A 22,274-nucleotide genomic window follows, 5' to 3' on the forward strand; every position below is an offset into this window, starting at 1 on the left:
GAAATGGACATTCACATCCTTCCTGTGAACTCATCAGCTCTCATTTCTTTTGTTTTATATGATTGAAAAATAAGCCCCGTTATTAATAGAAATATCTGTGTCCCTCAGGTCCCCAAGATACCATTTATTTCCAATAAATTTAACATAAGATCTACTTTCTCTTCGGTCCTGCTATTCAGCCAATCCCATCGTGATCCATTTGTTATTTTGCTGCTTTTATTTTCTTGGTAAAAAGATTACAGATGTTTTACTTCTGTGTTTCCAGAGAATAACATAGAAACATAAATATGTTAGTGATGGATTTACCAGTTTGTTTTGAAGTGCAACTTCATGTCTGAAATCATTTTAAAACCTGAATTCATTGTGAAGCTACCATCGAGCAATACCTAAACAAATTGGATTCTTCCTTACAAAAATCTGGACTTTATTTATATACTGGAGGTATTAAACTTGTTTTTCTTGTGGGCTGAGTTTGTGAAGCAGTCAGAACTTGAAAAGGGTGCACTGATGTTTTAAAAGCTGATACAAAGTTTATTGTGAGAAAAAATGACTCCTGTGTGGATTATATTCAGCAATTTTTCCAAACTGTGGGATGTTGGGTAGTTTTATTAGATCTGTAATACTCGCTGCGTGTTTTGATGGCTGGTAAGGAGTGCTTTGGTTTTCTGGTGTACATTAAAGGCCAGATATACTCCAGAACAGACATGGACAGCGATGGGCATGTGATTCTTTTTATACTACATTGGGTGTTTGCATCCAAGAATACCTTCACAAATGTTTTGTCAGTGCCTATACAGCAGTGATATTCAAGTTACAGGTAGTGGGCCACAAGGTACTGAGTAGCCTGCCAAGCGTTTCCAATCCACAATGAAAACAATAGAAAAAAAAGGATATCCCAAACCCCCTGACAAAGGTCCGGGCTAATGTCCTCAAATCTTAGAACCGCCTTTGCGCACACCTGGCCTCCTGTCATTTTGCAAAAGTAGAATATAGCCATTTTGGTATCCCTGGCCTACAGTTTGCATGGTCTTTATTTTGGACCGCACATGCACATGGATAGATGGGAAAATTTGGATCACATGATGTGAGTATAATTTGACTTCTATTTTGTCAAGATTGAGGGTCTTTTGTCAGGTTATGTTCCTTACAGAAAAAGCTTAGCCAGTTATAATAATAGAAATGACACTTCAAAACCCAAAACAAAGTTTTTGTATGTTTTTTCTAGGAGAAGATTGTATTATTTGACACCAATAATCAAACACAGTCAGAAAGTGCATTTATATTTGCTGAAAATCACAGCTTCTTGACATTTGGTCTATCCATCATCACAGCTTGAACCCTGGTATTGATTCTTTAAGCTTTTGCAGATGTTTTAAATTCACATGAATCCAGCTCTCTTTTACAACGTCTCAACAATGTTTTGTGACGGTAAAGTGTGTCTCACCTTTTTTTGTTTCATATTTTCCCTAAAATGTTTCGGGGTTGAGGAATGGTGACCGGGGTAAAGCCTTGCAAGTCAGCAATTCTTCCTTGGGCTTCAAAAAGACCTGACATTGCTTTGATACATGTTTTGGGTGATTGTCCTGCTGGGAATTAATAGTTTTCAAAGAAGTTGAAGCCAGAAGGATGACAGTGTTGCAATCAACAAGAAGAGAGCTAGTTAACGTTAGAGTTGTACCGACACCGATACCAGTATCGGAAATGCCTCCGATACTGCCTAAAATGCGGTATCGGGTATCGGTGAGTACAGCCTATGACCAATCTGATACCAAGTACTGCCTCACGTCCTTACGTCATACGCACGCTACAGGCAAACGAAACGGAAACGGAGCAGAGTTTAAAAAGCATTCTACTGTAGCCTTTAAAATGTCTTTTTTACCAAATTGTGTGGCTGCACTTTAACCTGTGTTTTGATCTATGTCAACACTGGATAATAATAGTAAAAAAAGTTTTATGGCATTCATTCTACTATTATCTATTTATTTCTTAATATTTTACATAGAGTTTTAGGAGTTGAGACATACAACAATTCATATCCCATTCATTTTTATTTTATGCGCTGGTATCGGATCGGTACTTGGTATCGGCAGATACCTAAAGTTCAGGGATCGGAATTGGTATCGGTACATCTCTAGTTAACGTTAACTGTTAGCAGCTGGTGGTTGGAACTAACCTCATACAAAGGTTGCACTGAATTACATTATGAGACATTCAAAATATATTCATTAAAAATTTGTTTTGGGCAAAGAGAAATGACAATGTTATGTGTTCAAATGTAATCTTTTTAAATTTTGTTCTAGGAGAGAAACTTCACAGCTGACAAATGTTTTCACAGCAGTATAAAAAAGACATCTGAGAAAAAATAATGAGACATTGTAAATAGTAAAAAGGCTTTTGAAGCAGTGGTTTCTTTAAAGTCCAGGTAAAGCAAAATCAGTGATTTCTTTTTTAAACACATTATACATGCTAGAAAATAGTTCTTGAAAACGTGAGAAGACTGGGAACAATGTAATGATGCATTTTGGAGATAGACCGTTTTTTCTCTATTCCTGTGCCCAAAATTTTTTATGCGGTCCTGAAATCATGGCCCAGTGACACACTGGAGCTATCCTTTTCATGACCCATCCCCTGCTATATGAAAACTAAGTTACCACTGTGTTGTACTGTGCTGTTACGTTCACAGCCTTTCTGTGAGCAGCGAGTTTGCTATCTCCCACAAGCTCTCTTAGCTCTTTGGGTCTAATAAATACATGAATAAACATCTGCGTTAAATGCCACAGTCATATTAACTCAAGCAAAATAGCCAGTTCTTATGTACCTGTCAGTTTCTCAGCACTTTGTGCTAACATTAGCTGCTGTTAGCTTCACTGAGTCTGTCACTGCGCAACTACTAAGTTTGTGCTGTGCTACTATGGACTGTGTGTGCTACTGAGTTAGCTGCTAACAAGAGTCCGTCGCAGCAAAATAGCATTTGTTGTTTGGTTCAGGGTGTGTGTTGTGTGCTGTGCTACAACAGACTGTGAGTGCTACCACGTTAGCTGTTAACGAAAGTCACTGTGTGATGGAGAATGGAGATGGAGATGCAGAAAGCTGAGAAACAATATTTTGTTCCTGAATAGCAATTACCTATATACCTATATATTTTAAATATATTTATATTTATTTGCTCTGCATATACCTGTGAATTTACATACAATTTGCAACGATCTTTATATTTTTTGACAAACACTGTTTACACTGATAAGTATCACAGCACTTAAATGCTCTCAGACATCACCACCACTTCACTCTCTGTAACGACTCACCTGCAGATTGCTCACTGTCACCTTGTTGAAACAGCCCATAGGAGTGAAAGGAGCTTCCTGTATTGATTGTCACTGATGCTTTTGAAGGCGCAATCATTAACCCTGTCAGAGTGAAAGATTGTTCATGCTTTTCAGGCTTGAAGAAAACCAACATACGCAGCGCATCAAACACCACTTTGCTCACCTTCCAAATGCTTTGTGTCGATGGCAGGAATTGCGGGTCGTCACTTGTCATTGGATGACCTGCTTGAAAAATGACAATGTCTCCCTCATTGCTCACACCTTGTGCCTCGTCTACGCTGCAGTGCTCTTCTGGAGGAGCGTCTCTTCCAACTTGAATGGTTGTCATTTCGGTTTAGCCCTGGAAAACGATGCTCGCAGTGTAATGGAACATTGCACCTAGGTCACCAACACCCAAATGGAATATTGAAAAATGGTCTGCGTGTTGGGTGTCATGTTGTCTGTGACTCATTGCTTTTGGGGAAATATTAGAGTCTGACGCACCAAGGAGATTGATTCTTTTGGTGGGTTGGGGATGACGGTGGATTGGAATATCAAGTCTAACTCATTTGTATTCACACTGGCAGTTTGCTTTTGTTTCTTGAAATGCACGTAAAATACTGAAACAGTTCTACATACAACAATTTGTGATATGTCTTTTTCTGCAGACAGCAGTGTCCTGAAGATTATTGATGGAGCACATTTGGACTGTGTGATTAAAAAACATCCTGGGCTGGTTTCCGCGATGCACCTCCTTCCAGAGAACATCCTTATTTCTGGAAATGAGAACATTCCCGGGCTTGCAGCTTCTCCAACAGGTATACGTCACACAACTGGTGGACGTGTAAAATCAAAACATGAGTAATATGTTCCCCTACAATAACAGATGGTCTTTTAAGATGATGGAAGATCTTTGACTTCCAGTATCTTCTGTGGCGGCCTCACTTGACAAGATTAAAGGACTGTAGTGACGCTGTGCTACGCCTATATGTAAATATGTGTAACCGTAGGAATGTGAAGCAGCAACTGGTTATAAAAGAGCATGCTAATCTTCTCTGGACTAATGTAAAAATGCATGGATAAATGATCCGTGTAGGGCTGAGCAATATGGAAAAAATCATACCGCAATATTGTTGACCAAATATTTCATAAGATTTTTGATATATAAACATCAATAATGTGGATATAATGACTTTGTGGGTAAAAGCAAATAATAGAACAGCTAAAACAATCGGGTAAGCTCAGAAAAATTACATCACTTCACAGTAATGCAGCCTTTAATACTAGGAAAGGACAACACTCAAGATATTACAATATCCAATATCTAAGACCATACGTAATCTCATATCACCATTTTGATATTGTTTCAATATACTGCCCAGCACTAGATCAGTGTAAGAGAAAAAACTTCACAAAACAGTAAAGTGTGTGAGAAGTCTGGGTCAGTTGGTGTTGTCAGTCAGTTAATGACATCACACTGGGCTTACAAATTCAGATAGTTTGTTTGTGGATCACGTGTTGGCCCTTTTAGTCTCATTACAAGTATACTATGCATAACTTGTGAGCTGCTGTTCGCCAGCAAAAATGAAAGCCAACCCTAGATTCACCCAGCTTGGCATTTTGCTTGACATTTTCGCCTCGCTATATTTGTGTTTTTGTGGGTGCTGTGTAACTTCCTCTTGGATGTGAGCTGCTTATGTCTCAAAAGTGGTTGCTACTTTTTTATAAAGTCCCAATTTCACTTGTGTGCTGTACCCAAAAACATCCCAAACACAGGAAATTAACTGGGAAAACTAGAATTACCAGTTGTATGCCTCCACAAACTAGTCAAGTCGCAGTTACTGTGTACATCCATGTCTGTGAAAACATGAAGCGTCACACACATCTTTGCCCTGGCAGCACAAAAGATTTACACAAACAGCAAAGTTTATTTAGATTATTGTTTAGATTATTGTCACCTTGTCAGTATCTGATCAAATGTCTCCCCCTCTGCTCCTGAGATCTGACACTGAGTAATGGCCAGAAAAGTGTTTTTGAAGAACATTATGATGTAAAAGTGAATTTGATTTTTGGCCTTTTGGATACTAAAGGTCGTCACTTTATCATTGTGTCTTTAGACATTTGTGTGAAATGTTGTCATAATCAGCACATGAATTATTGAGTTATGGCCAAAAACATGTTTTGTGAGGTCAGAGTGGCCTTGCCCTTTGACCTTCAGCCACCAAATTCTAATTACTTTGTCGTTGAGTACAAGTGAACGTTTGTGCCAAATCTGAAAAAATCCCCTCAAGGTGTTCTGAAGATATTGCATTCATGAGAATGAGACAGACACAAGGTCACAGTGACCTTGACCTTCGAGCTCCAATTTCTAATCAATTCATAGTTGAGTCCAAATGTACATTTGTGCCAAATCTGGAAAAATTCCTCAAGTTGTTTTTGAAATACTGCGTTCACAAGAATGAGACAGATGAGGTCACAGTGACCTTGACCTTTGACCTATGATCACCAAAATGTAATCATTTGATTGTTGAATCCAAGTGGATGTTTGTGCCAAATTTGAAAAAAATTCCCTCTTGAGATATCGCGTTCACAAGAATGGGACATATGGATGGACAAGCAGACAACCCGAAAACATACTGCCCCCGGCCATGGCTATGGTCAGTGTGGAGGCATAATACGAAAATACAAGCAGAGTGCAGGATCACTGCTGATAAATACACGCCACACATCATTTAGTTGGTCAGAAGATTGGGAGGGATTGCTTTTGTGTGAGACTATACATTGTTTTCAGGGAAATCCTGAGTAGTATATCTTTTTTTAGATTATTTTAAACACACTGAATTTTATTGACTGAAGTCAGGACTATGGACATCACGTGTGAGCTGGATAAATGATCATAATGATAATAATTAAAAAAAAAAAATTGCCAAAATTGGCAAACAAAAAAGGCTGAAAATGGTTGCACCTGGTGTGTTGTGCCATAAATAGTAATTATTTTATAACCCTTCTGATCTGGGTTACAGCACACTTGAAGTTTACCTCACTCTCCAGCTCTCTGTGCAGACTTAAAAGTCCCTGTTGCCTGTGTCTCTTTAACATTTTTCCTTCATTCTGGTGCCTTTTCAGCACAAATTGCAGCATTACAAGGTAAACACTTTTTACATCTGTCAGTCTCCGTTTTGAGGTAGTCACAACAATTTTGAGTGTTTTTTTTTTCTTTTCTTTTTTTTTAATATTTGGGGCTTTTTCTATTCAAACAACTCTAGTTATTATGTTGGTGGAAACAGTTATACTTAGGGTGTCTGTGTTTACTGTGCAGCACATTAAAGAGTTCTGTGAGAAATGTTGAGGTAAACGAAGAGGTCACCTTAACTCAAGATAGATTAATCAAAATATGACATGGCTCAACCCAACACCATCAGCATATATCAGGTGTGATCTTACATAACATACTCCAGCAACTACTCACACATGTTCTTTAACTGTCAAAGTAACAAACAGGATCTTGATTATGATACTTAATAGTGGTCTTTTTTTGGAAACATACTTCCATCAGAAGTTGAAATGTCTGCAGTACTTAGAAAGTGAGTTTCTAAGGGGGAATGTAATGAAGTCTGACAGTGCAGAGCTATAATCATTGGGAGTCAGTGGGAGTTATGGTAGCCGGCTAATCCTCTTCATGTTCTGGGGCTGTGAGCAGCAGAGACCTAAGCTGCCTTTTAAGACCACAGCCACCAGTTTGATATTCACGCCGCATTCAGAACAGTCCAACTCTGCGCTCCAGAGACAAGGGCTGCAATGAAACGCTTGATGGCTACATTACTCTTGAAGAGATTACAATCACACTGGCCATTTTCTCTTTGTTGTGTCTGAAAGGGGTGATTGTGGACTTCACAGGCTCTCCCAATTCATCCAGTGGCTGAGATGCTTTCTTCAATCGATTCTGATTCCATTTGCACCAAGTTTCCAGATGGAAATAGTTTTTGTTGGATTGTTTGACACCAGCAGTGGTATCTCTCTCTGTGGTGTAAATATTCCAGTGGTTGGCATCAGGCAGCTTACCACAAATCAATGGAGAAGTCATTAAGATGGAGCTGCTGTCTCTCAGAGAAGTTCTAATCAAATATATTGAAATCAAAGAGTTGAGGTTTGACGGTGTAAACAGTTGCTGCTAAAGAAGGGGTGTGTTTCCTCATCCAGCTCATGGATATCTCCATGAGGGAGTATGATATATGACAGTAAGTCAAGTGTGGTTAAAAATACACACAACAAAATGTTAACCCCACAGACTAGGAGTATGTACCATTTGAAGTGGAGCGTCTCTAGAGTCCAGGGTGAGGCAGACATATTAATAAGTAAAGCTGCCATGAAACATTAAGTGTTTCCGGAAACCAACCCTTTGGCTCTGATGTTGACACCGCTGATAAAGTAACATGGAGAACTTCAGCTTACTTTATAAGATAACACACACACACACACACACAAGTAGAATCAGCATGGCTGTAACACACTGCATCAAACCATGTTTTTTCCACTTGACCTCTATCTTTTAGGTTTCTAGAACTTCTGGGGTGCCATGATAAATTTTCTAGGGATGATGGAGAATGTCTGGGAACTTTGTAAATGGGTCACAAATAGGAGTATACTGAAATAGTCTCAACTTGTTTCACACATTTATTACACTGGATGGTGGTTTTCCCCTACAGCAACACCAACAGACAGAGCTGAAAACTAAATTAATTAAAAGGGCACTTGAAGAGCAGTGCTCATATAATGGTTACCGCTGATAATGTACGTTGGGACCAGGCCCTTAGGAAGTACGATTGGCTTTGAAGCCATTCTTCACAGTGGCCAAACAGTGGAATTACAACCTGAGAGTCCGTCATGTGATGCCAGTGGGCCCGAAAGGACTTTTTCTCATTGATTAACGTTGTGAAAGAGATTTTACTTTGAGCATCACAACCCCTGCAAAATGACTAATTTTAGCGTAAGGGTTCGATCCATTCAGTCCAACATTTGGAAAAATTAGAGGAGCTGCAAGGTTAAATCATTTTATCCCCATTCAAGTTAGCAGAGAGCTATACCAGAAGTTAGCTGCTCAGCTCAAAACGTTTGTAGTGCTCTTGCTCCATAGGCCCAATGATGTTATCTGGGTAATTTTATACCCAGGAAGTTGAACTGTTTTGGTTTCACAAGCCACTGAGCAACTTTTATAAGAATGAATGGGGCCCCTCCTTCAATGCTGTATCCATTTCTCTTTAAACATCCATAGTTTGTACAGTGTTGTGGTTCGCCCCCAGGTCGCTATGGTGAGTGTGAGTTAAAACCCCAGTAACAGTGTTAGCTCTGTCAGTACCAGCACTGTTGCTGCTGTTAGCACTGTTAGCTCTGCTGATAGCATCACTATGGAAGCATAAACCCCCCTTGTCACCCTAGTGAGTGTGAGCTAACCCCCATTAACACTGATAGTTCTGTCAGCACTGTTGCCTTTGTTAGCACTGCACTGTTATCCACCGCCATGTTGGCTCAGCCACCTTTATGTCAGCTTGTGACGTCTGAAGTGAGAGTTGTGTGCATTTATTGTAGTTTAACGAAAGTAAGAAATGATTTGTGTATCCACCCCTGATTCAGATGCACTCCAAAATTTAATGGATTCTTCCTCTGTCCATGCTACACCCTTCCACCAAGTTTCATGAAAATCAGCCGAGTACTTTTCCTGTAATTCTGCTGACAAACAGATAAACCCCCAACTTCACTGAAAACATGACCTTCTTAGCGGAGACATCAAATTACAGGAAGAGGAATTCCATTTCAGACCCAGAAGTGCTCTAAATATGATATAATCCTGTAAATGTCACTGCATGTTAAAACATTAATGCCATGTTCATATTGTCACCAGGAGATGCTCTGCTGAGGCCTCAGCTGCTAAAGATGCTGCCCTTCACCCTGAGCAGACTGACCATCTCCCTCCAACCATCCCTGGAGAAGTTTGAGAGCCAGCTGCTGCAGCTGATCAATGCTGACTGCCATAACACAGTAAGGCCAGGCTTTTGTAACACACACAGCCTTGATAGTGCGTGCACATGACATATTAGGCACAATCATCTTTAGATCCATATTCTCATACAATAGATCTACAGTTTGGTTGTTTGAGTTGTGCACCTATGAATAGATTTTTTATTGAGAAAAATCAACTACAGATACAGTGTGAGGGAAATATTGAAGTTATCAAACTTGTAAGGCAAATATGTTGTTTCATCATCTTACATCCTACTTTCTTTAAGTGCATATGGTCTGCTTAAAGGGGAAAAACAAATCACCTTATAGTTTTGGGATATAAATGCACATACAAAATCCAGATAACTTTTCATCCTTCCGAGGGCAACAGTTCACTAAACTCCTGAAATTAAAGATGGCCACGATGGCCTTGACACACCTCTGCCAAGATTATTCTCTCCAGCCTGATGCTTTCCTTTATCTCACTTTCCGTTTCTTAAGTGTGCAAGCACAAGCCCTTTTTACAGCTGCCACTGCAATTTAAGCTATATTGACTCCCAAACTAAATGGAGCTTATCTATTCTCTTCCCCTTTTCTTGTCTACGGAAACCCAGATGGTTAACCATATTTGACAGGTGCAACTATGGACCAGCAATTATTTGTACAGTGGCTTTGCACAGGCTCTATCTGTTCACTTCAGCCTAAGTGAGATGTGTCTTTGTGAGGGATGAGAATTGATATGACAACACTGTCACTCCATATCGCTTTCCCGCTGCTCTTTGATACTACTGGGCCAGATCCTCAAACTCAAACATATGGGATCGAGGGAGTGTTAGAGTTTATTAAGTGGAGCTAAAGGTAGGCACTAGTGCCTCTACCTTGTAAATTTATACTAAGTGTACAAAGATGGAACAACTGTCTAAATATTTGTTATAGGGAGCTGCAGGTGGCTTCGGGCTTATGGGCTGTTTTTGATGGATGAGTGAAGAATATGCATGGAAAAGTCTATGCTATATAAGTGGTTTAAAGTTCCCATGGTACTGTAGAGTAAACAGTGTGGAAAAATAATGGTTTCAGTGTATTGCAATGATATTGCAGTACCTGTAATTCATTTTGAAGATTGTGTGGACTTGGTGTAATGATTTTGTATTATCCACAACATTTCTTACATTCTGGGGCATCAGTGGCTTAGTGGTAGAGCAGGTGCCCCATGTATAAGGCTGTTGCCGCAGCGACCCGGGTTCGAGTCCAGCCTGTGGCCCTTTGCTGCATGTCATCCCCTCTCTCTCCCCCCTTCACACTTAACTATTCTTATCATTAAAGGCAAAAAATGCCCCCCAAAAATACCTTTAAAAAAAAACATTTCTTACATTCTTACAAAACAGTTTATTATACTGAAATGTAGATTTCTGGCATTTAGAATTCACAGTACCTGTGTTTAAAAACAGAATAGCATTGCAGTTGTGATCTGAGAACATTGAAAAAGATTAAACAGGCTTTTACCCCAGCACATTTCAAAAATATTTATTCACTGCAGGTGGGAAAGAGCAAGCCGGAGGCAGAATGCAACCAATATCAAATGACCTGTAAAGAGGCCCATAAAAAGCTTGATGAATAAAAGACATTTTTTTGGACTACGGTACAACATTTGACACAGTGGTCAAAATACAAAATAACTGATTGTGTCAGGGGCCTACCTGCTTTTATGTCAATCTACATGCTCTTTGTTGGTGACGAACCTCCATAAAATATTGTCATTTCTCATCAGCTAGAGGTTATGATGTTAGCTGCACCTATGTGCACTGATCATACCAATTGAAGGAGCTCTGTGGAGTTCAACACAAGTTGAACAACAAACAAAGGTTATGTGTACATTCAGTGTTTCTCACCAAAAAGTAGGGCTGCACTGATTGTGAAATTCTGGGCCTTGCCTATGTTTAAAATAACAATTTGGCTGACAGCCGATACTGATACTGATGTTTTTACATTGTTGTTGTTTTTTTCTTGTTGTCTTTTTTTTTTTATTCCTAAGTGCTATATTGTAGGCAAATGGACTTGCTTGAATTTTATGAAGACGTTTCGCTTCTCATCCAAGTGACTTCCTCAGTTCTAATGGACTGGTGCGGAGTCGCAGGCTTTAAACTCTCTGTGGATGTAAGCCCTTACAGAATCGTTCAGGTCACGTGAGCTCTGAGTTTCAGAGTTGTTAAGGTCACGTCAGTCGTTCACCCACCCGGCCAGCTTGTGTGTTGTTATAGTAAGATGGGTCCAGGTGTGAATGGGTGTTCATTCGTCTGGGGAGGGATCCCAAGACTGCATTGCAGGTGCGATAAGTGGTGCCGCCACCTCCTCTGTTTAACAATGGTCGTTTCAGTTTGACGTAGATGACTTCTTCGTAGAAATTTGTTTATCAGTGGAGCTGATACTTTATCGTTTGTAAATGCATCTTTGTGGTAAACAAAATGGGGATGGTTCATAAAAAACTGCTTGATAACGCTAATGGAGGTCTGTAACTCCATAGGGAACCTTTGAACAAGGCAAAAAAAAGAAATAGTTGAACGAAAGTGCTTCTGTAAGAGTTGAATTAAAACAGAGGACAAAAAGAGGTTGCTGGTGGCTGGTTCAGGTATTTTTCCTTGTCTACTGCTCCCTTTAGTCTATTATTGAGTGTGTAAAATTGACCTCGCCTCAGGCCACCCTCAGACTCTTACAGGAGGGCACTGTCCTTTCATGGGTCCAACTGTGCTCCCCTTCTAGAGCTGCCCTCAAACCCTCGGGATGGAGCCAGTTCTTTAGGGACTAGCAAGCCTATTTAAATATAGTTATATTCAAATGGAGGCTTTATGGAGAATCAGCCCCGCTTAACTTTCCATGCTGTCCAGCACCAGTGCAGTGAGTCCCAAACTGTCACCATGGCAAAGAAGCAGTAATATTCTGTGGAAGGGCCCAGTGCAGATTTTGTGACCAAAAAAGAGGGAGGGGAGAGAGGGGAATGAATTAATCAATTAATAAATGGACACACAAGAATAATCCTAATTTAATAGGCAGATTGCCATGAAATTTGCTGAGGCACACTTTGTACTCCCAATGGTACAAACCCCACTGCCAGCACCACCCTCAGGAAAGTGACCATTAAAGCCTCTCAGGCAGGGATGTCAAAGTTATTGTAGTTCATGGACCACATACAGGCCAATTTCATCTCAGGTGGGTTGGACCAGTAAAACCATTGCATAATAACCCATACATAACAACACCTTCAATGTTTTCCCTCTATTTTACTGTAAAGTACATTCTGAAAACAGCCTGAGATGTCTGAAGAAAAATAAATGCAACATCACACACCACACCAAATCAAAGTGGATGCTGAGAAAGCATTTTAAGTTATCACTTGCCTTACAAACCATTTACAAATAAAACGTTTTGGCAATAGGGTTCTGCCAATATTGCTTTCAGATATAAGTCTGATACAGATTTTTTTTTTTACTAAAGCCTCTGATGATATTTTGTACAACACACAACAAGTATTCATTGTTTTTTCAGAGAACTGTATTCCGGTCACGATGGAAAAGCCTCTGAAGCAGCACTTTACATGAAGTAGGCTACTCACTGTTAAACTTGCTCCTGGAACCCGGCACCTCTTAGCCTTCACAAGTGCATCACCATTAGGTGTGCAAAGTCATCAAGTGGGACAGATTAGAGCCTTTGCTTTGACACCCCTTGCTGGAGGGGCTGCCTTGGGGGCTAAAGCCTTTTATTTTATTTGGATAAGATTATAAATAGTACTACTCTGCATTGCAAAGTACAAAAAATGTTTTGCCATAATACAGATTTAGAGTGCAGCCATCAATAAAAATCCCTTGACAACACTGGCTAGCACCATTTAGCCATCCATATCCACTGCTTTTCTGGGTCTGAATCACAGCTGCAGGCCAAGAAAAGTAGACCAGACATCAGTTTGCCCTAGTGACATCCTCCAACCAAGGCTTTCCCACTGTAGTTGAGATGTATAATCTCTTCTGTGTGTTTTGGGTCAGCCCCTGGTTTTTCTTTCAGTTGGATGTTCCCAGAGTTCCTCCACAGGGAGTCATCCAGACCAGGAGACATTCTCATAAGAATGAAGTATAGAAAACCACTTCAGCTTGCTTCTTTGACTACAACGAATGATCATTTTTACTGTAACAGTTGATCACATGTAGCACATTTGGATTGTCTGGACATTCACTGGGCTAAATAAGTAGTGGCAGTGGGTTGTGGCAGCACATGTACTCAGTACAGTGGTGGAGGAAGTGTTCAGTTCCTTTACTTAAGTAAAAGCATTAATACAAACCCCCCCCCCCCCAAAAAAAAAAAAACCCTAAAAATGTTTTTCTAAATAGCTGCAAAATAATTTTTGTAATCACTCAGCTAATTGAATAAGTGGCTAATTGTTTTAGCTGTGCTTGTATAAACGTTTGGGAGGATTGATTAATAAAAACATCATATTTTATAAGCACTTTGTCAAGTATCACTTCAGGAAGGACCCACATGCAGAGCAGCAGGCAGGTTTGAGGCTAAACAAAAAAGCGAGCTTTAATAAAGTTGATGAAACACGTCCAGAACAGGCAAGTAAAAGAAAGTCCAAATGACAGAAGAACCAAAACTAACTGAAAACCAACTGAGATAATACAGTGAACTCAGGTAAAAAATCCAAACAGAACCCAAGACAAAAGGCAGGAAACGGAGCAGGGAACAACACCAAGAATACAGGGATGAACACAGGAACGAACACAAGGAACAAGGACAAAGAGAAACACAGCTATATTTATACACAGGAAACTAATCACAAGAACAAGCCACAGCTGGAGTAGGAGGACACGGGCAAAAGGAGGAAAATGGGGATTGGCTAACAACAATGGTGTGGAGGGGAACACTAGGGTGGACTAATACAGAACAGGTGTGAGGGGAAGACTCTTGGACTGGGGAAGGACTAACGAGGCAGGCGTGACAGAAAACAGGCAGGAAAACACACAGACACAGGAAGTAAAACCAGACACGACACATGAGGAGAGAATCTACAAAATAAAACAGGATGCAGATTAAACATGAATGAATGACATGAAACAAGGAAAACAAACAGAAAACTCAAATAAGTACATTTCCCTCTGAAATGTACTGGAGTAAAGGTATAGAGTGGCATGAAAAAAAAACTCAAATAAAGTATAAATACCTCTAATTTGTACTTAAGTACAGTGCCTGAGTAAATGTACTAAGTTATGTTCCACCACTTGTTAAATATATAGTTACATATTTTACATGACACTGTATCTGACTAAATACAAATAGTGGAAAGTAGGCTACAACTTCTTTTTCTGCTGTGAGGTAAGTGACATGTTAGCATGAATAATTATCTTATTTTGGAGCACTGACAGTTTTTTTTCCTCATCTGTGCGATGTTCTTTGAAGGTTTTCACAACCAGCCTAAGTTGCATAGATTAGTAAAATGTTCCAGACTTTTATAACTTCAGTGGTATGACGACATTCTCATGTCTCTGAGAGGTGTTAATACTTGCAGAAGTCAGCTTGATTGCAGCTTTTAATTAAAGGGTGTCTGTACGTGTGTGTGTGTGTGTGTGTGTGTGTGTGTGAGAGAGAGAGAGAGAGAGAGAGACAGAGAAAGAAAGTGTGTGTGATATGTGTGTGACCTTTAAAAGTGTGACTCCAGCTGGATTGTCATCAAGCTGTCTCTGAAGTGATGCTGACACCTCACCCGCCAACTCAGTTTCACCGTTGTGTGAGGGAACGTGTGTACGTGTGTATGTGTGCGTTTGTTACTTCACGCCAGCGTGTCTGTGCTTAAATTGGTATGAAGGCAGAAATGGAGTGACAAAAATGAAGAGGAATGGGGTGGCGAATGAATGTACAGTGCAGCATGAGACGAATCCTTTATGCTGGCTGCTAGTCTGACATACAGTCTTCACATAATCTCCTCTTAAGTTTTGCTATTTTTAGCCCGACAAACTATCACAGAGAGTGGCTTCTTTTTACAGTCCACTTTCCTATATATTATACAGCCGGTGCCCTACTTGATGTGCTTTTCATGTAACTGCTATAGCTACTTTCCATAGCTTCATCGCATACTTTAATGAGCACCAGGCTAATTTGAACTGTGATTCTGGACTCTCTCCAAACACACTCTGACCTCCACTTTAAGAAACTAACGCTATTCATCTTCAGGGTTGCTTGAACCTGACTGCCTTCCCCAAGTTTGAATGAAGCCAGAGGCTACCTCACCTGAAATGACCTGTAGCAACCACTCACCTAAATCTTCAATAAAATATATTACTGCTGATGAAAGGGCCTGAGATCTTGTCAGAAATTATGTAACATCTTGGCTTGTGATCAAAAGACCTGGGCGCACAGAGGAAGATGAAGAGGAGGAGGGAAGCAGGCGAGGACCGATGCCATGCCGCAGGCAGAACAAAATGCCTTGGGCTGATTTAATGAATGGAGAAAGACTCTGGCAACAAAGCTCCAGGAAGTTTTCATTTGTCCTAAAAGAAGAAAACTCACTCAAAGTAGGACTGCCCCTGTGGACGTGGTACTATAAAAAAAGACAAAAGAGGTTGTACATTTCTGAAATAGCAGGCATCTCGCACATTGTTCTCTGAGGACACCGAGTTTGGCTGCACCTCTGAATGTGCCAGCTGAGTGCCTTCTCCTTATCATTATTAGGCCTGTAACCACTGTAACTGATGCAGTGCAAAGGAATGTGGTTTAATGCACTTGGCTCACATCAAATATTCATGAAATGCAGGTCTATGTAATGATTGACGATCCAATGATTAGACGAAATAGACTGCGACCGGTTATAGACCCTATAAGTCAGACAAGACAGAGAGTGCACAGTGGTTCAGGGAGGAAAGATAGATTCATGAACCCTTAAAAGACTGAGAGTCACTGCCTCTTTTCCTCTGTTGAAATAATATATCTGGAGAATCTGACCAAACTGAACAAAGTGACCTCCAGGAGACACTTATGAACACTGTGAGATACACAGAGCTGATACTTCATCAGTAGGATCCATCAGTCACTACTGGGAGCTCAACTATTGCAAGTTTTGAATTATTTGGAGTCCTTTGGATGTCACTGAACCTTTTATCAAGGCAAATGTCGTGCATGAAGGGTTTCTGATTCAGATTTTGGCAACATTTCAATTTGTGTGATCTGTTAAAGGAAGCCTGGTATTTCTCTTATACCCTAGTGTGACAAGAGTCTTTAAAAGTCTAGTGCGAGGGAATTCACACATCCCCTGACATGGTATTGTTCAGCAAAAGGCAGGTTATCCTCATCTCATCTGAAACATAGCCGTTACTTGTTTGGGAATTCAGCTGGTCCCTAAGGCACAGCCCTTTGGATTATCATCAGAACAAGATAAACTTTATTGATTCCTCATGGGGAAATTGTAGTGCCAGGATCAAATGTCATTTATTGATTGCATGCCATCAGGCCTGCATCATGGGCTGTCAATGCAGGAACTGGAATTCCAGATACAGATGTTGCTGTTGATGATCAGCTAGCACAGTAACATTTAAAAACGATGCTCATACTAATTTAACACTAGCTGTTTTGTTAGATTAATGCTGAAGAAAATGAGTTACGATACAAATGCCTTTCTTTATCAATGCATTACTTTAGTGGTACATAGCGTTACTTTCCGAAAGCTAACTTTCTGTTCAGTACGTAACTTGATGACGCCCAACCATGTTTCTTTTCCTAAGCCTGACTTAACCGGTAAGAACATTTATTCTTGGGGCACTAAGTCAATCATACAAATCTTTGTTTGTGCATTTTCATCTTACAAACTATTTTAAATTTTGGACAAACATCAAAGACTGCTAAGACAGTCATTTTGGACAGACATTGTCTGACCAAACAAAGTGTTTCCACTAGATTTTTAATCATCTCTGGTGCTCTATTTCTTCTTTTTGCACTTTATTGTTTTATATCTTGCAACAATTATTCTAAAGTGAAAGGATTCTGCTGACGGTATTCTGTTTTCTTAATTTTTCCGACTAACATGTATTGCTTTTGCAGCCAAAGCTTAATCTGACTTTCTCCTCTGTGCCATAGAGCTCCACACAAAACCTACAGGGTTCAACGCTAAGGTTTTTTTTTCACTTGCCCGGTCGGGCAAGTTGGTCAGAGATCTACTTGCCCGAAGTCAGTTTTTACTTGCCCTATAAAAATTGTTTAATTTAAGCGGTTATCAAATAACAAAGACTGCAGTTATTTTTATGTTATGTAATCTTTATTCATACTGTATTTATTAATTAAAACAACATATGTCATGTATTGTAGCTTAATTCCTACACAAAAATGACAGTGTCAGGGCTTAAAGTGAAAAATTTGTCAATCATTCTCCGTCTATAATTTTGCGCTCTACTTGAGCCATGCCCACCTCTATTTATTTTTCACCCCTCTCTCCAGTTCTTCTGTATTAACACCGGGTTTAATGTATTTTCCTTCCATCTCTCTGCCCTGCTCTACTGTACTTCAACTACTTCAACTACTACTTCAACTGCTCTCTCTCTACTCTACCAGTAGACTACTACATGCACCTGTTGCACAAAACGCACACAGCAGTGTTTCCCCTAGGGTGGAGTTGTAGCAGTGGAGGTGAAGCACACGCATGAAAAATAATTTTGCGTGAAACTTTTTTGTATGCTTGCAAAGCACAGCCTGCTGGGATGTTTCTATGTATCTACTGGCACCAGAAGGGCTCTTTAGGACTAAGTACATACAGTACATGTGTGCACAGTAATGAGCAGGTGAAATGTCTGTCTAGCTTACATATGAGGTGTCTCAAGATTTAGAAACATACAATTGTATTGAATATAATAAAGTAAAAAGTCACTAGACATGCTGCTGTTTTGTGCTATGACCTATTTAAGTGTTGGAAGTTGTTATTTACGTGACAACGCCTGAACGCAACACAAGCTCAGCATGAGTGCCGTGCTATGCTGCTGTGCGAGCAGCGTGTTTGTCTGTACGTAACAGCAGTCTGTTGGTGGTTATTTACACAGTGTCCATAACAATAACTTTGTCAGCTGACAAACTGCACCGGGCTCGGGGTCAGGTTTGGTCAGGAAAATGCGGCCCGAGCCGCTCTAGCGTGCTCACCTGTGTGTGTGTGGCGGAACTCCGCCGTGCGCGATACAGAGAGCAGAGGAGAATTGTTAACGCGTGACCATGTAGAGACAGAAATGACACGATGGCATAACACCATAAATAGTATATTGTTATGTTATTATATGAAGCGTCCGTCGCGCAAAATAATATTAATGGGGGCTGTGGGCAGGACATTGTTACACAGCTGTGCCTGTGACTTCAGGCAGAGAGACCGCTGCATCAGAGCAGAAGAGCACGTTTTAAAATACATTTATTTTATCAATTAGTTATTAACTTTTACTATTTTTAGCAACTTGCCCGATCGGGCAAGTGAGTTGTTAGTTTACATGCCTGACCGTGAGTTTTACTTGCCCCGGGCAATCGGGCAATCCTTATTGTTGAGCCCTGACCTATTAAAAACACATCAATGGGCCTCACTGTTGCACTAGCTGGCATGTTCCTTCATTACCATGAGTCAATCTGAAACATACCATCCTACTTAAAATAATCAATAGAGCATCAAATGTACACTCATCAGCCACTGTCTTAGGTACACCGGTTCAACTACTCATTAATGGAAATAGCTAATCACATGACAACAACTCAATGCGTTTAGGCATGTAGACATGATCAAGATGACCTGCTGAAATTAAAACGGAGCATCAGAATAGTGGAGAAAGGTGATTTAAGTGACTTTGAACGTGGCATGGTTGTTGGTGCCAGACAGGCTGGTCTAAGTATTTCAGGAACTGCTGAGCTACTGGGATTTTCGCACGCAACCATCTCTAGGGTTTACAGAGGATGGTCCGAAAAAGAGAAAATCTTCAGTGAGCCAAAATGCCTCGTTGATGCCTTAGGTCAGAGGAGAACGACCAGACTGGTTCAAGATGATAGAAAGGCAACAGTAACTCAAATAACCACTCTTTGCAACCAAGGTATGCAGAAGACCATCTCTGAACCAACATCACGTCAAACCTTGAAGCAGATGGGCTACAGCAGCAGAAGACCACACTGGGTGCCACTCCTGTCAACTACATAACAACAGGAAACTGAGGCTACAATTCACATGGGCCAAAAATTGGACAACAGAAGAACAGAGGAAAAACATTAGCTGGTCTAATGAGTCTCAATATCTGTCTCAGTCAGATGGTAGGGTCAGAATTTGGCGTAAACAACATGAAAGCATGGATCCATCCTGCCTGTGTCAATGATTCAGGCTGGTGGTGGTGGTGTAATGGTGGGGGGATATTTTCTTGGCACACTTTGGGCCCCTTAGTACCAACTGAGCATGGTTTAAACACCACAGCCTACCTGAGTATTGTTGCTGACCGTGTCCATCCCTTTATGACCACAGTGTACCCATCTTCTGATGGCTACTTCCAGCAGGATAACACGCCATGTCACAAAGCTCAACTCAAACTGGTTTCTTGAACATGATGATGTGGTGTAAAGGGAGGTTCGCATCATGGATGTGTAGCCAACACATCTGCAGTAACTGCGTGATGCTATCATGTCAAAGTGGACCAAAATCTCTGAGGAATATTTCCAGCACCATGTTGAATCTATGCCATGAAGAATTACGGCATAGCCCTCAATAAAAACACCATTTACTCGTGTTTGAGTAACTTTGATTAAAACAAAAAAAATTGTATATATATTGTATATATATTTGTGACCTATTATTAAAGATTTATGTCTTCAGTAGGAACAAATGGGCTGGAGCTGAGTGATACAGGGCAGGAAGGCCAAGAGTATTGGTTTTGGTGTGTGTGTCCTGTTGGTGTTCAGGGTTGGACTGTACCAGCATGAGGGGTTTCTTTCCGAGTGGAACCAATAGTGCGCTCATGGTGGTGTAATATGTGCAGTGGATGAAAGTGGCATGAGTTATACTATGCTTAGGGACAAGTGGTATGAGAAGGGAAATAGGAAGGCAGTAGTATGTGTGTGTGTTTGACTTAATATTTTTGGTTGTGAATTATGGGAGTGTTTCAGCAGTAGGGCAACAGTGATTTATCAGTGGAAGCGCTGTGCCAGTTAAAATCTGTTAAGGAGTAGGGGAGTGGGAGGATGAGAGCGGCATGCTAATGATGCTGCCACTGTTTCTTGCCATGGATGACTCACCCTCAATATGGGGGAGCTAACATCCACTGTGTGGGTAGCAACACATACACACACATACAAACACACACAAACATGCATGTCTTGACATAGATGCAGATGTGTAGGTCAGTGTCCTGACTGCTGTGTTATCAATGGGTTAAAACATGGAAAGTGATGTTAACAGCCAACTTGCATCTTCTCCTTGACTACCGTGTGTGAGAGGCATTTTCTTTTGTTTGCTGGTTTTCAAAGGTAAGAGAAAGATTGCCAGAGTTGTGTAACTCACTTGGTAATTGGCTTATACAAAACTCATGTGGGACATACATAATTTCATCTGCTTTCTCTTTCTCACACTCTCTTGCTCTCTCTCTCTCTCTCTCATACACACAGACACACACACCCCTTGAGATGACAGTTGCCATCTGTAGAGTTATTATTACCTTTTACAACAGCTTACACATTGATTTCACAAAGTACTGACAGAAAAACTTACTGACGAATAGCTGACGGCTTCTGATGGTGCCATGCATAAATATAATCTACTTTGCAAAAGCTATGAAGCACCAAAGCTAGGCCTTGGTGGTTTTAGCTTTTGTTATAGCCTTTTATAGCTTTTAGTACAACATTAACCTCAACACATTATTTTGTTTCTCTGTTTTTTGAAGACCACAAAGACATGACAGAATCCATGACAACCATTGTCTCTGTTTGTACGCTGACCTGTGACAAATGTATGAAAGTCTGAGTCTTGCAGTTTAAACCTTCTTTTTTCCACAATGCATAATTGGCTTCATCTTTGTGTGCTCCAGTGTGGTAGGTGAGGAAATACTAATAATTCATTAAAAAAAAAAAAAAACAAAAAAAAACATTTTTCCCCCTCACTACCTCCATTTTTTCTAATAAACCCAGTAATACAAAAGCATTGAAGTCATAAACTTTGTCACAAAGTGGACTTGCACACTAAGGAAACATGACCTAAATTACTATAAAGCATTGTTATTACACCAAATAAGCAATTATTTAATGTCCGCATAGAGAATTATGAGGCAGCTGCCTCCGCCAAATTTCGTCCTACCTCCAGCCCTCGACAAAACACTGATAGGGGTCATAATGGAAAACACTGTTTTCTAGCAGGCATTGCACTTCAAGCATTCTGCCATTTGTAATTGCAATTATGGTTAAAGGTGATATATTATGCTCATTTCTGCTTCCTGACAAGGTTCCCTGATGTCTAAATGGTACGTTAGTAACGTGCTTTGGTCGAAAAAGCTGAAGGATTGAGCACAGCAGGGTTCTTGAAACACCAGTTTCACAGCCCTGCTCCAGATGGCCGGTTTCAGTGCCTTTCCCTTTAAATGCTAATGAGCTACTGCGTGCGCCGCCTACCTTTTCCTGCCTGTGGAAGACGTGAGGCCGGCACCGTGTGACCATGGCAACGGCTGAGTTTGTGAAAGAAATGGCTGCCGGACAACAGACTGCGGTGCAACCGTACATGTTCGAGCCGGAGTCCGACCCTGAACAACAAGACGCTCCAGAAGAAAGTCAGCAGCCAAGAATGAACATGGATGTTTCTCAGTGGTTAGTAGTTAAGTTTGTTACCTCGACATTACTTTTATGTTACTGCATAGACTAACGAAAGTTTTACTGGCTTAGTGGCCGTATTCCCATGTTGTTACAGATCACAACCCCCTTCTCCTGAGTGTTTACATCATAAATCTTCGCCAA

General features: G+C 40.5%; 1 protein-coding gene across 1 annotated transcript in view; it reads left to right on the plus strand.

The window, feature by feature from the left end:
- nphp4 (nephronophthisis 4) overlaps positions 1 to 22,274 on the plus strand; it is a 249,560-nt gene that overhangs the window by 42,121 nt on the left and 185,165 nt on the right. Inside the window, exons 6-7 of the mRNA XM_033629764.2 lie at positions 3,974 to 4,123; positions 9,205 to 9,341. Coding sequence (XP_033485655.2) covers positions 3,974 to 4,123; positions 9,205 to 9,341 — 287 coding nt within the window. The remainder of the gene's footprint in view (positions 1 to 3,973; positions 4,124 to 9,204; positions 9,342 to 22,274) is intronic.

The sequence above is a fragment of the Epinephelus lanceolatus genome, chromosome 8, assembly GCF_041903045.1.
Source record: "Epinephelus lanceolatus isolate andai-2023 chromosome 8, ASM4190304v1, whole genome shotgun sequence".
Taxonomy (NCBI): domain Eukaryota; kingdom Metazoa; phylum Chordata; class Actinopteri; order Perciformes; family Serranidae; genus Epinephelus; species Epinephelus lanceolatus.